This window comes from Capricornis sumatraensis, chromosome 3, assembly GCF_032405125.1.
Source record: "Capricornis sumatraensis isolate serow.1 chromosome 3, serow.2, whole genome shotgun sequence".
NCBI lineage: Eukaryota > Metazoa > Chordata > Mammalia > Artiodactyla > Bovidae > Capricornis > Capricornis sumatraensis.
In genome coordinates, this window is record NC_091071.1 from 123954996 (window position 1) to 123969072 (window position 14077).

Genomic DNA, 14077 nt, shown 5'->3' on the forward strand with positions numbered 1-14077 from the left:
TAATGAGATAGATGTGCAAAGGATTGAATGACATTGTTAAAACCTTTCTGATTTCCGTCTACTCATCTGTTGTCAGCAAGATTTCTCAACTTTTACATCTACAAAAATTCAAAATGAGAGAATTAAACTTTTTATTCTAACAATTAAAATATCCACTATTATATGAACTAATTAAAAATCAGTTACTATTTAAAAAATATTTTAAAGGAACAGTTTTGTAATTATTGTGGGGAATTATTAACAAATAAACATTTTTCCTTTACCTTTATATGAAAAATTTCAAACATAACACAAAATAAACAATAGTATAACCAGCTGCCATCCACCCATTCCTGGCTTTAATTTTCATAACATTTGTTCCTTCAACCCACTGTATCCCGCTACTGAGAAATGATTTTTTTTTTAAAACAGTTTGTTTTGCTTTGGCGGGATGGTACGGGGGTAGGATTTACTCTAGGTTATTTGGTATGTGTATGTGTGTTTTTTTCTAACAACTGTGCAAATAAACTTTATACTGTAAAATTTTCAAAATTAGAATGACATAATGATTACTAGATTGCATATATCCCTGGGGTACATGAAACCTTTACAAGAGATGACAGGGCAAATACATCTTATCAACTTAGATGCTATTTCTAGGTAAATAATAAAAAGAAACATTAATCAAGTACTTTTATGATTAAATGGGGAAGTTTTGAGTAGAGATTTCTTGAGTCAACACAATCATTTAGATATTTTGCCTGTTTGCATAATCTGCCAAAACATTTCAGATAGTTTACCCAAAATGTTATATGATGATAGACATTGACAAATATCAGTTGCTTCTTAAAAATACCAGTTGTTTCTGAAAAATAGCATAGAAGTAAAACCTAATTGTACATTAGTTTAGTAAGCTGCAAAGTAGATCAAGAACATGACTGTAGTCAAAGAGTTGAGACAGTGTTTGTTTTTTTAAAAATTAAACATGACAGCTAAACAAAGAAAGTACAGTTTAGGTCAGAGAATGATAGTTCAATATAATTTGTTTATTTTACATTGATTAATTGTATAACCAGTAATTATCCATGTGACATCCCAATGCAAATGCTGACAATTTTTTCCAAAAGAGTTGTTTTTTGTGCTTTTTCAAAGGTTGAAAAGGTTTTTGTGGTTTAAATGTTGTTACATATTTTACAGCATTAGGATCTATGGAATATTTTGACAACTGCAACAGTTCAATGAAGTTGGTAATTTCTTCTTTTAATTATTTTTCATTGAACAGCTTTGGAGTTACATTTCTACATTTTGATTTCTGGTGTATTATAAAGAAACAAAACTTATAATATGTCAAAGGACACTTTAGAGGAAATACATAGATAGTGATTACAGTATGGCTGTAACTATATTATCCTTAGCTTGTTGAAGCTTTGTTAATTCCTGATTTTGAAGAAATAGTGTGGTGGTCTTTCCAGCTACTGATTTGTATATGTGATTGCACATTCTTTCTCAAATAAGTTGATTTGTTAAGTTTTCAGATTATCAGCCACATCCTAATCCACTTGTACAGTGGAGAATGAACCTGGCTTTATTCAATTAAATAATACTCTGGTACTTCCCCCCATCCCCTTGTAATAAAAGTTTAAATTGTATTGTTTTGGGTTTTTTGATGGCAAAGTTAAAATTTTCCAGTTTTCAAATTTAGTTATCAAATTACTTCATTTTAAACTTGTTTTGAAAATTAGAGATGTATTGTTTCTTTTGGGTGCATATCACCAATTAATACGTTTGATTTCAGATCTACAACTTACTGCTTTGTTAACTTCGCCGAGGTAAAACGAAACCATTTGGCTACTTGAACTGATCTACATTACATAGATTTTTCCTGTTGACATTTGCAGTAGCAGCTAACTTGTCAGAAATAGAAGTGATGAAACAATACATCCTCCATTCTCTGAATTGGCATAATGCTAAATACAAATTTAGCTAATTTTTTTAGACTATGAAATAGATTTTTTTAGTTCAAGTATTGCTATAACAAGTGAGATATTAAAGGTAGAATCTCTCTACATTAGTAAAGTGTACCCAGAATGTATACATATGCTAGCATTGTAAAAGATTAGTTTTGCAACATAACTTATTTTCTAACTCTAATACTGGCTTAAGGTTTAAGAAATACAAGTATTTCTACTTATATTTTAGAAATATAAGTAGGTTGTTCTTAATTGAAAACCATAATATATATATGCTTAATTCTTTGCTAAGGGTGAAACTTTATTTTAAGTCTTTTTTAAATGTGAAATCAAATAATAACATACATTCTAGCAGATTATGGTATTATGAAAGATAAGGGGATTTGAGGAACTTGTATTGAAAATTCTGTAACTTTGGGTTGGGAAGTTATACTTAAAATAAAGCATTCCCTTTGTAATTCAGATCCATTCTCAACATGCAGGTATTAATGTAGGGACATGTTAAAAAAAAGTTTATATAAATATTAAATTTCCTTATGAGTATTACCTAGATTTAAAAGTACTAATGCACAGAATATTAATTATAAAGATAGCAGTTTGGAATTTTAATAATATATTCACTTAAAAGCTTAACTGTGATGGAGTCTATATTAACATTTATGTCTCATTTCTTTGCAGCAAGGAGTGAATAATGCTGAAAAATTTGACTATGTAAGTATAATATAGACTCAGTTTTCATGCTACATTCTCTGTTTTGTTTTTTGATTACTAATAGTTTCTCATTTTGGTTTATAGGTAATGCAGTTTTTGAATAAGATGGCTGGTAATGAATATGTTGGATTCAGTAATGCAACGTGAGTCTGGTTTTTGATTTAGGCTTTTGTGATAGGTTAGATCTCATGAAATTTTTAAAATCTAGGCCACAGTATTTATTGTAAATACTCTTTTCTGACTTAATGTATATATACTTCAGTGTGTTCCCTGGTAGCTCAGATGGTAAAGAATCCTCCTGCCAATGCAGAAGACATAAGAGATGCAGGTTCAATCCCTGGGTTGGGAAAATCCCGTGGAGGAGGGCATGGCAACCCATTATTCTTGCCTGGAGAGTCCCATGGACAGAGGAGCTTGGCGGGCTACGGTCCATAGGGTTGCAAAAAGTCGGACATGGCTGAAGGAGCTTAGCACGCATACACACACACACACATCAGTGAACAAATACTTACTTAGAATTTGGTCATTAGAGAGAAATGTGTGATTTCTAAATCACCTGAGGGAGAACACTTAAAATACCTTTAACTACTTTTTATAGAATTCTTGTGAGAAAGGATATAATTAGAAGAGACCCTTAATTTATGTCTACTGACTGGCACTTTCTCGATTTTTTATTTGCCTATAATGCTTATCTTCCCTCTTGTAATCTCTCTGTGCCTGGCTAACTTGATTTTTGCCCCAACATTTTATTTTGTAATTGAGAAATCAATAGAAAAGTTGAAACAACAAATGATGAAAATCTGGACATCGTTCACTTATATTTTCTGATCCATATTTTGTCTCATTTGCTTTTTTCTCAACCTGTTTCTCTCCTTAGATGGACAGTTTAAAACAAGTGTGCATCTCTTCACACACATACGTGTCAGTTCAGTTCAGTCTCTCAGTCGTGTCCGACTCTTTGTGACCCCATGAATTGCAGCACGCCAGGCCTCCCTGTCCATCACCATCTCCCGGAGTTCACTCAGACTCACGTCCATCGAGTCCGTGATGCCATCCAGCCATCTCATCCTCGGTCGTCCCCTTCTCCTCCTACCCCCAATCCCTCCCAGCGTCAGAGTCTTTTCCAATGAGTCAACTCTTCGCATGAGGTAGCCAAAGTACTGGAGCTTTAGCTTTAGCATCATTCCTTCCAAAGAAATCCCAGGGTTGATCTCCTTCAGAATGGACTGGTTGGATCTCCTTGCAGTCCAAGGGACTCTCAAGAAAGTCTTCTCCAACACCACAGCTCAAAAGCATCAATTCTTCGGCGCTCAGCCTTCTTCACAGTCCAACTCTCATGACCACAGGAAAAACCATAGCCTTGACTAGCCAGACCTTAGTCGGCAAAGTAATGTCTCTGCTTTTGAATATACTATCTAGGTTGGTCATAACTTTTCTTCCAAGGAGTAAGCGTCTTTTAATTTCATGGCTGCAGTCACCATCTGCAGTGATTTTGGAGCCCAAAAAAATAAAGTCTGACACTGTTTCCACTGTTTCCCCATCTATTTCCCATGAAGTGATGGGACCAGATGCCATGATCTTCATTTTTTGAATGTTGATATAAATATACATATATGTGAGATAGTTTTTTGTCTTTTTAAAATGGAACAGTGCTCCTAACCTAGACCCTTGCTTTTTAAAATTTTATTAAGTGGCTTTTTTTTTTTTTTTGTCTTCTCAATGGAATATAAATTAACTTTTTCTGTGAAGGAGGACTAGATAATAAATATTTCGTATTTGTGGGCCATACGGTCTCTGTTGCAACTACTCAGCTCTACTGTTTTAGTAGGAAAGCAAGCAATAAACACTGTGAGGATTTGTTTCAAAAAACTTTATTTATAAAAGCATGGACCAGATCTGGCCCATTGGTATTCCCCATTTTGAATAGGATTGTTTCCTAGTGATTAGACAAGGCTTAAACATTTTTGGCATGAAAACTAAACTAGATGTTGCTTTGTATTTCATGTTGTCTGTCTTAACCAACTTTTATTCATCAGCTGAGTGTCTTTCCCAGGAAGTTTTTTTATTAATCTCATCTCACCTTTCTTCTGTGCTCTCATATTACTGTATTTTATTGAACTTATTTTACGATTCTCTCTCTCTTTGCCTCATCATTGCCATTAGACTTGGACCTCCTTAATTCCTGGATAGAGTGTCTTCCAAATCATTTCTGTATTCCTGTTACCTAGTGGATAGTAAGTACCTGATACAATGTTTGATGAACAGAACTATGTGTTAGGCACTTCGATCATTCCTGAATATAGTTAGTCGCCAAGTATGGCAAGTTGACAGGTTCATTTCCAAGAACTTGGTCATATCCAGCATTGTTTTTCTGACCATGGAAATATTCAGATATGGAGTTAGAAGGAGCTGTCCACCCCTGATCAGTAATAAGAATGTCACATACAGTTCTTTAAGCAGCAGGCTTCTGAACTCTTCGAGGTTGAGCTTTCAAATGTACCACAGACAAACGTGGTACTTCCCAAACTGCTGTTTTCTCTAGGGATCCCCATGTCAGTTGGTATTGCCATCCTTTCTGTAGACTGTGCTAGAAATCTAGGATTTGTACCAGACTTTACCCTGTTTTTCCTCTTCCCATTTGGTTGGAAGATTGCCCAAGTGCTCTTACATTTGATCGTACCTCTCCTTCCACTCCTATCATCAACTGCCTAGTTAAGAGCTCCTGTAGCTCTCGTTAACAGTAGTCTCCTAATAAATCATTCCCCTTTCTTTTTCTCCTTTCCCAAACTGATAGCAGAATTGTCCTTCTAAAATGTAGACCTGATAAGGTAACTTGAAAGCGTTCAGGCTTTCATTTTGTAGGCAATCAGGAGCCATTGCACTTTTTAGCATTTATCAGTTTTGATATTAAAAGACGCTTACCTCTTGGAAGGAAAGTTATGACCGACCTAGACAGCATATTCAAAAGCAGAGACATTACTTTGCCAACAAAAGTCCGTCTAGTCAAGGCTATGGTTTTTCCAGTGGTCATATATGGATGTGAGAGTTGGACTATAAAGAAAGCTGAATGCTAAAAGAATTGATGCTTTTGAACTGTGGTGTTGGAGAAGACTTTTGAGAGTCCCTTGGACTGCAAGGAGATCCAACCAGTCCATCCTAAAGGAGATCAGTCCTGGGTGTTCATTAGAAGGACTGATGTTGAAGCTGAAACTGCAATACTTTCGCCACCTCATGCGAAGAGCTGACTCATTTAAAAGACCCTGATGCTGGGAAAGATTGAGGGCAGGAGGAGAAGGGGACGACAGAGGATGAGATGGTTGGATGGCATCACTGACTCAATGGACATGGATTTGGGTGGACTCCAGGAGTTGGTGATGGACAGGGAAGCCTGGCATGCTGCAATTCATGGGGTCGCAAAGAGTCAGACACGACTGAGCGACTGAACTGAATTGAATCTTGATAATTTGGGTTTAGTCTCCTTTGTTGGTTTGGTATTTTTCCACTCTTTTCCATGAAACTGTTTCCCAGACACATCAGAATGCTTGCATCCTTCAGTGAAGTCCTGTCTTTTATAACTTTGTTCCTACTGTATTATTTGCCACTGCCCAGACTCCCCAGAAATTTGTTAATCCAGCAAATGCTGTTAGGCCCAATTCATGTGTCTCTCTTAGTTAAATGTCCATAGATTCCCTGAGTTGAAATTGACTACTGTTCCTTTAGGGGAGCCAGAAGATACTAATAGTAAATTTTAATAATTGAATATTTGGTAATTTAAAAATTAGCTTCTTAAGTCACAAAATATGAAGACTAGAAAGGGCCTAGTTCATTTCAGTTCTTTTACAGCTGGGAAAATTAATGCAGAAAGAATTATTACTTAAATGACATGCCCAAGGCCACATAGCTGCCCTTTTGACAGAACTGGGACTAGAACCCAGCAGCCTTGACTCTTTCTAAGGGTCAGTGTTCTTTATACTGCACTTTGCTATACAGATTAACCTACAGAACAATCATGCTTTTACAGAGGGTATGTATATAAATAGAGCAAATGTGTTTTTTTTTCTTCTAGGTTTCAGTCTGAAAGAGAAAGTGGAGATCGAAATTTTGCAATAGGATATTACTTAAAGGAAAAAAAGGTTTTTGAATTTTGTTTCTTTTTCAGATTACTCTTTCATTTAATAAAATAGAGATATATACTAAAAACAATAGCTTTTAAATAACCACCTATAACTAACATGCAGAAGGTTTTGCAAAACACTCTTGAATTAATACTATCAAAGTATAATATTATTCAAGCAGGTTGTATTTGGTACCATTCAAATATTTGTCTAGTTACATTAATGCAGATTTTGCATAAGGATTGGTTTATTTTTCAAAAGTATGACCCTTGACTGTTGTCGGTTATACTTGATTTTTAAATTTTAAGTGTCTGGTCCAGTAATTTGGTTCATGAATAATGAATCAATTTATTATTGTCAGTTAAACTAGTATTTTGAAATATATATGTGATATTATTTTGATTTATTCTTCATTATTTTGTCTTTGCACTCTTTTATAGATTGTGTCCTATTTTGTTCTCAATTAGAATGAAATGTGTGTATATTTTAAATGTAATCTCCATGTATCTTGTTTGTGTGCATTTTTTTCCTGTGTGCCTGTGTTTTCAATTGCCCATTTATTTTTTCAGTGTTTCCCAGAAGGCACAGACATGGTTGGTATATTGGACTTCTATTTCCAGGTAACTTACATTTAACTGTATGAACTATGTATATAAGCGGATATATATATATCCACTATGTATATATGTATATAATATGTCACATTTTGCAGAATAGAGATGTCTCTGAAATCTTGGCTCTAGGCTGAGAGAAAGTCATTTCCCATTAACTTTAGAAAAAAAGTCCTTGTTAAATGCAATCTTATGCCTGTAATATCTCAGAATGTAACAGGGAAATGTTTTTTTCTATAAAAATGTTACATTTAAGGAGTATTAAAACTAATGTACAGCTCCAGCAATTGCTTCTTTTTCTTATAAACTGAGCACTGTTTTCTTAGTTTTAAATATTTTTTTGAAAGAGTTACTTGTTTCTTTATCAAAAAGTTTACATTCAGCATTCTAAAGTGGCATATTCTCAGTTTGTGTAGTTCATTTCTACAGTGTCACATAGTGGATTTTCTAATAAGTTAAAGTAGCTTTCCATATTCATGGGGGAGAGGACCGTTTACGTATCTTCCGTGGTATAGAATTGAAGTTAATATAGTCTTCCTTAGAAGAAGGAATCCTTTACCTCCTGTCATGTTTTCAGTTCATTCTTACAGATTTAATACCATTGGTACTTCTATACTTGATCTTAGCCAAGAAGTGATCCATTGGTGTTTCTAATGAGTTTGTAGTGTACTTAGTAGCTACATAGTAACTAATTATTGTTAATTTCTGTGTCACCTAACATTTGCCTGGCTTTACTTTTTAAGCTTCTTTAATTTTAACCTTTTAGTAATCTTAAAGAACAAGTAAGGAAAGTTGATAATGTAGATCTTGATAGAAATCTAAGTCTCAGCTTGTCACCTGCCCAGTGTGAAGAACTATGACTTGGGAATCCAGACTGTCAACAGAAAATCAAAATCTAACCTGGCCACTTTTTAGCCATGTGACTTAGTTTCAGCTGCTGAACCCTGGTTTCATTATCTGTGGCATAAGCTTGATCTAATTTCCTCTATTACATGGATGAGTTCATAAGATGTATGTGAAGTTTCTTTGCGGCTATAACATGTTATATTGAGTTCAGTGTCATATTTATCCAGTGGCCCTTATTTTTTCCCTAGCCTGTATGGATTTCTTCCATATGTTAAAGTTTCTTTTCCTTTGTTACACATATTTGACTGTTACAGCTTAGGTACTAGTAATCTACTGTGAAATTTCATACTTCAGGGCACAAATCAGGAGACAGCCATGGAAAATTTAATTGCTCTTTTGGACAAGGACTGCATCTAACTGAACATCTGTCAGGGTACCAGGAGAGTACTCTTAAATTGGGTTTTGTCAAATTGGAAGTATCACCTTATGACAAACAAAATTTCCATTAATACTAATTATAAATTAGGAATTGGTCATTTGAGTTCAAATATTTTTTTCTTTTAGAAAGCTTTTCATTATTAAATCACCTTTACTAAAAGTTTGCTGTGTGGGTCTGTGTTATAGGTAGATTCAGTAGTTTTGGAGAAATAGAGAAGGGGTTTTAATATAATGAGGCAAAAGTAAAAACCAGTCAAAAAGTGGCCCCTAATCAGTTCTCTGATTCATTGCAATTAATTAGTTTCCCTTATTGCTATTTCCAAACCCTTTTGTGCCTCTGATAGATCTTGAATTATGAGTAGGAATATGGTAAGTTGAGAGGTCAGTCTTTTCTTCTTCCTATCTTCTCTTTCTCTTCTACTTTCGCCTCAGTTTTGGTTGCTGTTAGTGAAATTAAAGCAGCATTTATTTATTGTTTTAGTTTTATGGGTAAATTAGGATTTGGTGTGGTAAACTATTTCCATTATTTTGATTATATTGGAATGCAAAAATTTTACCCTACAGTGTGCTTGGACTTTGCTTTTTTTAATTCATTATACCATATCCAGGAATCATAGTCAATATCAAACAGCTATTTAAATGTTACTAAACAGTGTAAAAGCAACAAATTTGGTTTAGGCACACAGAGCATTCAGGCTAGAACTTAGATTTTTTTTCCTGTAGTCCTTTGTGTGTTGCCATGTGAGAATACTGAGCTTTATTATAGGCAAGATGTCAGACTTTTTTTTCCTTAAAGTAGCAATTTTTCATGTAGATGCTAACTATCATAATACTGATATATGTTGCTTTATTTTAAAAATAGGTCATCCTTTTTTTCCCTGTTGAGTTAAAAATAATTATGTTTATATATCCTACAGAAAGCATTAATATTTAAACAAGCTTGAATATCACACATGAGACAATTTACAGTTCTTAGTGCTAAAGGTCTGGCTCTTCCTATCCTAGCTCTGCCATTGAAAGACTGAATAACTGGTGAATTAGGAGAAACGTTAAAGGGCCTGGAACATTGTTCATATTTAAATCTTTGTGTAATGACATCAGATTATCCCTTTGGAGAAAAGATTTCAGATCTCTATGAAATACTAGATAAAATAGATTGTCTTAGAGGTCAACTGTACTAAAATAATGTGAGTCTAAATTTTTAGAATTTATTTTTTTCTTTCTTTTAGCTATGCTCCATTGAAGTAACTTGTGAGTCAGCTAGTGTGATGGCAGCAACACTGGCTAATGGTGGCTTCTGCCCAATCACTGGTGAAAGAGTACTGAGTCCTGAAGCAGTTCGAAATACACTCAGTTTGATGCATTCCTGTGGCATGTATGATTTCTCAGGGCAGTTTGCTTTCCATGTAAGTAATTGTTTGATCTTAATTTCTCTGGCAGGAAACTAGTCTAGACTAGCTTCTTTTTAAGATGCAGTTTGAACTTTGCCTCTAGAGCTGTCCATTAATTTTAGAGAGAGAGGCTTGTTCTCAAGGTTAATTTGTTACAGAATTAGTAAAAAATAGAGTTAAGCAGTCTATGACATGTTCTTAAGAACTTGAAGTTTAATCTATAGGTACTTTTCACTTTTATTTTAAGGCATTTCACTATAGAAGCTTAGTACAGACTTTACTTTTAGTTACTAGTATTTAATATTGTGGTGACTAGGTACCTCAGGAATTCTTTAAGTTCAGAAAGAGTGCATGCATAACTGTGGTGTTCGGCATCTTTGTTTACAACCATAAGTGTTTTAAAGGATTTAAAGTGTATTCAAGTTAAAACTTAAAAATATATTCCTTTGAGCTCTGTTGTGCATTTGCCACTTGTGAAATGTTAGAGACTTCTCTTATTTCATTCTATATCAAGTTGTAATGCCCTAAAATTTTATTTTGAAAATGTTAAGCATAGAAAAATTAGTGCAATATCATATGATACCACTTTTGTATAGAATCTTAAAAAAAAAAGATACAAGTGAAATTGTTTTCAGAATAGAGAAATAGCCACATAGACACAGGACCTATTTACTGTATAGTACAGAGAACTATACTCAATATTTTATAATAACATATAAGGAAAAAGAATCAGAAATATATACACACACAGACACACACACAGTAAGTCCCCTACATGTGAACAAGTTCTGTTCCAAGAGCAAATTTGTGAGTGCAACAGAGATAGCGTAGGTACCCAAGTAACACATTTGGCTATATAGTACTGTACTATAATAGGTTTATAATATTTGTCATACAAATAATACATAAAAAACAGAAAGTAAAACATTTTTACTCTTACAGTACAATACTTTAAAGTGTAGTAGTACAGTACAACAGCTAGCATACAGGGGCTGGTGTAGAGTGAACAGGCAAGAAGAGTTACTGATTGGAGGAGGTGGGAAATGGTAGAGCTGAAGGATTATCGGCAGTAGGAGATAGAGGGCAAACTGTAATTTCACTCACGTTTGACGTTGATGACACTGGTTCTGGCTCCTTGCTGGAATCAAATGCACATTCACATCTTTGAAAGCTTCCAACTTGAAGGTTTGTATGTAAGGGCCTTACTATATGTATATCTTAAACAATTTGTTGTATACCTGAAACTAACACAACATTATAAATTAACTATTCTTTAATAAAAAATAAGTGTACCTGGCACTCAACTTCAGTAATTATCAATACATGAGCAGTCTTATTTCAGCTTTATTACACCTACTTCCCCTACCCTTTTCATAGTTAAGTATGTAATTCTAAATGATAAGGACTCAAAAAAATCCACAGCAACATTATTACCTATAAAAACCTAAAAAGGATTTTAACCTTTAATATAATGAAAATATTTAGTCAATAATAGAAAAGAATATGAGAAAGAATATGTATATTTATAATTGAATCACTTTGCTGTACAGCAGAAAATAACATTGTAAATCAACTGTACTAAAAGTTTGGTCAGTGTTCAGATTATCTGGATGATCTTGAAAATCATTCCATAGTTTATTTCACTTGAATACAAATAAGGGCTATCCATACATTGTGATTGTTGTGTCTCTGTTATTTTTTTAAAAATCTATACCCTCCCCCTTAACCTACCTCTGTTTTCTTATTTTTAAATGAAAAAAAACTGGATCATTTTTCATGTAGTTTGTCAGAGTATTGATTTTGCTTACTACATCTCTTCCATTGTCCCTGGTATTTGCTGTAAATTAGTAGGTTCCATTCAGGTAATTATTTTGTTTTGCTACTTTTGTGCAAGATTACTTCTAGTAAGAGATCCGAATTGTTAATAAACCATTAGTAAAACACTGTCCTGATGACAGTAATTTTGTCTTGTATCATAGTTGGTGTCAAATTTTACATAATGTAAACTTAAATGTTTTGAAGAGGATTAATTTGAATTAGTACCATCTTATCTCTATTCTTTAGAATTTCTCTCCCAGTATACCACAGAGAGTCATGTTGGAAGAGATAATTTCTCGTTGTTTTAGTCATGAAGTATTTTTTGAAAATAACTTACACTTAAAAGCAATACATGTTTACTGTAGAACAATTAGAAAATATAGCCAAAAAGAGTAAAAATGTGAATGTGTCCACAAGTTAAATTCCTTAGATTATATCTTTCAAATTTTTTTTCCATATTTAAATATATCCCAAGTGTTTTGTAACTGTCTTTTCATTTACTATATTACAAACGTATTGGTAAATATTAGGTTGGTACAAATGTAATTGTGATTTTAGACCCTGAATTTTACATCGTTATAATTAGGCTCAAACACATCTTTATTAATCAAAGTAGGAACCATTAAAATCAACACATTTTTGCCAATGAAAAATAAGTTCATTCCTGTAGTGTAAAAATCCATGCACTGGGATTTGATGAACATTTGGAGAGCATTTTCTGCTTCCTGCTGGTTGTGGAAGTGTTTTCCCTGCAAAAAGTCAATGAGATGCTTGAAGGAGCGGTAGTCTATTGGCGAGGGTCAGGTGAATATGGCGGATGAGGCGAGATTTTGTAACCCATTTCGTTCAAATTTGAAGCCTTGGTTGTACAACATATAGTCAGGCATTGTCATGGAGAATTGGGCCCTTTCTGTTGACCAATGTTGGCTGCAGGCATTGCAGTTTTCAGTGCTTCTTATCCATTTACTGAGCATACTTCTCAGTTATATTGATTTCACCAGGGTTCGCACGAGACCACCAAACAGTAACCATGCCCTTTTTGTGGTGCAAGGTTGGCTTTGGGAAGTGTTTTGGAGCTTCTTCTCAGTCCAACCACTGAGCTGTTGTCACAGGTTGTTATATACAATCCACTTTTCGTTTCATGTCAAAATCCGATCAATAAATGATTCACTGTTGTTGCATAGAATGAGAAGATGACACTTCAAAACAGCGATTTTTTTGATTTTTGATCAGTTCATGAGGCACCCATTTAAGAAATTTTTTCACCTTTCCAATTTGCTTCAAATGCCGAATTCCATAGAATGGTCAACGTTGAGTTCTTGGGCAACTTCTCGTGTAGCTATGAGGATCAGCTTTGATGATTGCTCTCAGTTCAATTCAGTCACTCAGTTGTGCCCAACTCTTTGCGACCCCATGGACTGCAGCATGCCATGCCTTCCTGTCAATCATGGACTCCCAGAGTTAATCCAAATTCATGTCCATTGAGTTGGTAATGCCATCGAACCATCTCATCCTCTGTTGTCCCTTCTGTTCCTGCCTTCAGTCTTTCCCAACATCAGGGTCAATTAAATGAGACAGCTCTTTGCATTAGGTGGCCGAAGTATTGGAGTTTCAGCTTCAACATAGTCCTTTCAGTGAATGCTCAGGACTGATTTCCTTTAGAATGGACTAGTTAGATTTCCTTGCAGTCCAAGGGACTCTCTCAAGAGTCTTCTCCAAAACACAGTTCAAAAGCATCAATTTTTCGATGCTCAGCTTTCTTCATAGTCCAACTGTCACATCCATACATGACTACTGGAAAAACTATAGCCTTGACCGATAGACCTTTGTTGGCAAAGTAAAGTCTCTGCTTTTTAGTATGCTGTCTAGGTTGCTCATAACTTTCCTTCCAAGGAGTAAGCATCTTTTAATTTCATTGCTGCAGTCACCACCTGCAATGATTTCGGAGCCCCAAAATATAAAGTCTGACACTGTTTCCACTGTTTTCCCATCTATTTGCCATGAAGTGATGGGACTGGATGTCATGAACTTAGTTTTCTGAATGTTGAGCTTTAAGCCAACTTTTTCACTGTCCTCTTTGACTTTCATCAAGAGGCTCTTTAGTTCTTCACTTTCTGCCATAAAGGTAGTGTCATCTGCATATCTGAAGTTATTGATATTTCTCCCGGCAATCTTGATTCCAGCTTATGCTTCATCCA

The 14077-nt window shown here is 34.5% G+C and overlaps 1 protein-coding gene across 2 annotated transcripts in view; it reads left to right on the top strand.

Moving 5' to 3' along the window:
* The window catches only part of GLS (glutaminase), an 87268-nt gene that overhangs the window by 36988 nt on the left and 36203 nt on the right, over positions 1-14077 (top strand). For both annotated transcript variants that reach the window (XM_068966998.1, XM_068966999.1), the window contains exons 8-12: positions 2628-2660; positions 2745-2803; positions 6727-6793; positions 7345-7395; positions 9900-10076. In XM_068966998.1, coding sequence (XP_068823099.1) covers positions 2628-2660; positions 2745-2803; positions 6727-6793; positions 7345-7395; positions 9900-10076 — 387 coding nt within the window. The remainder of the gene's footprint in view (positions 1-2627; positions 2661-2744; positions 2804-6726; positions 6794-7344; positions 7396-9899; positions 10077-14077) is intronic.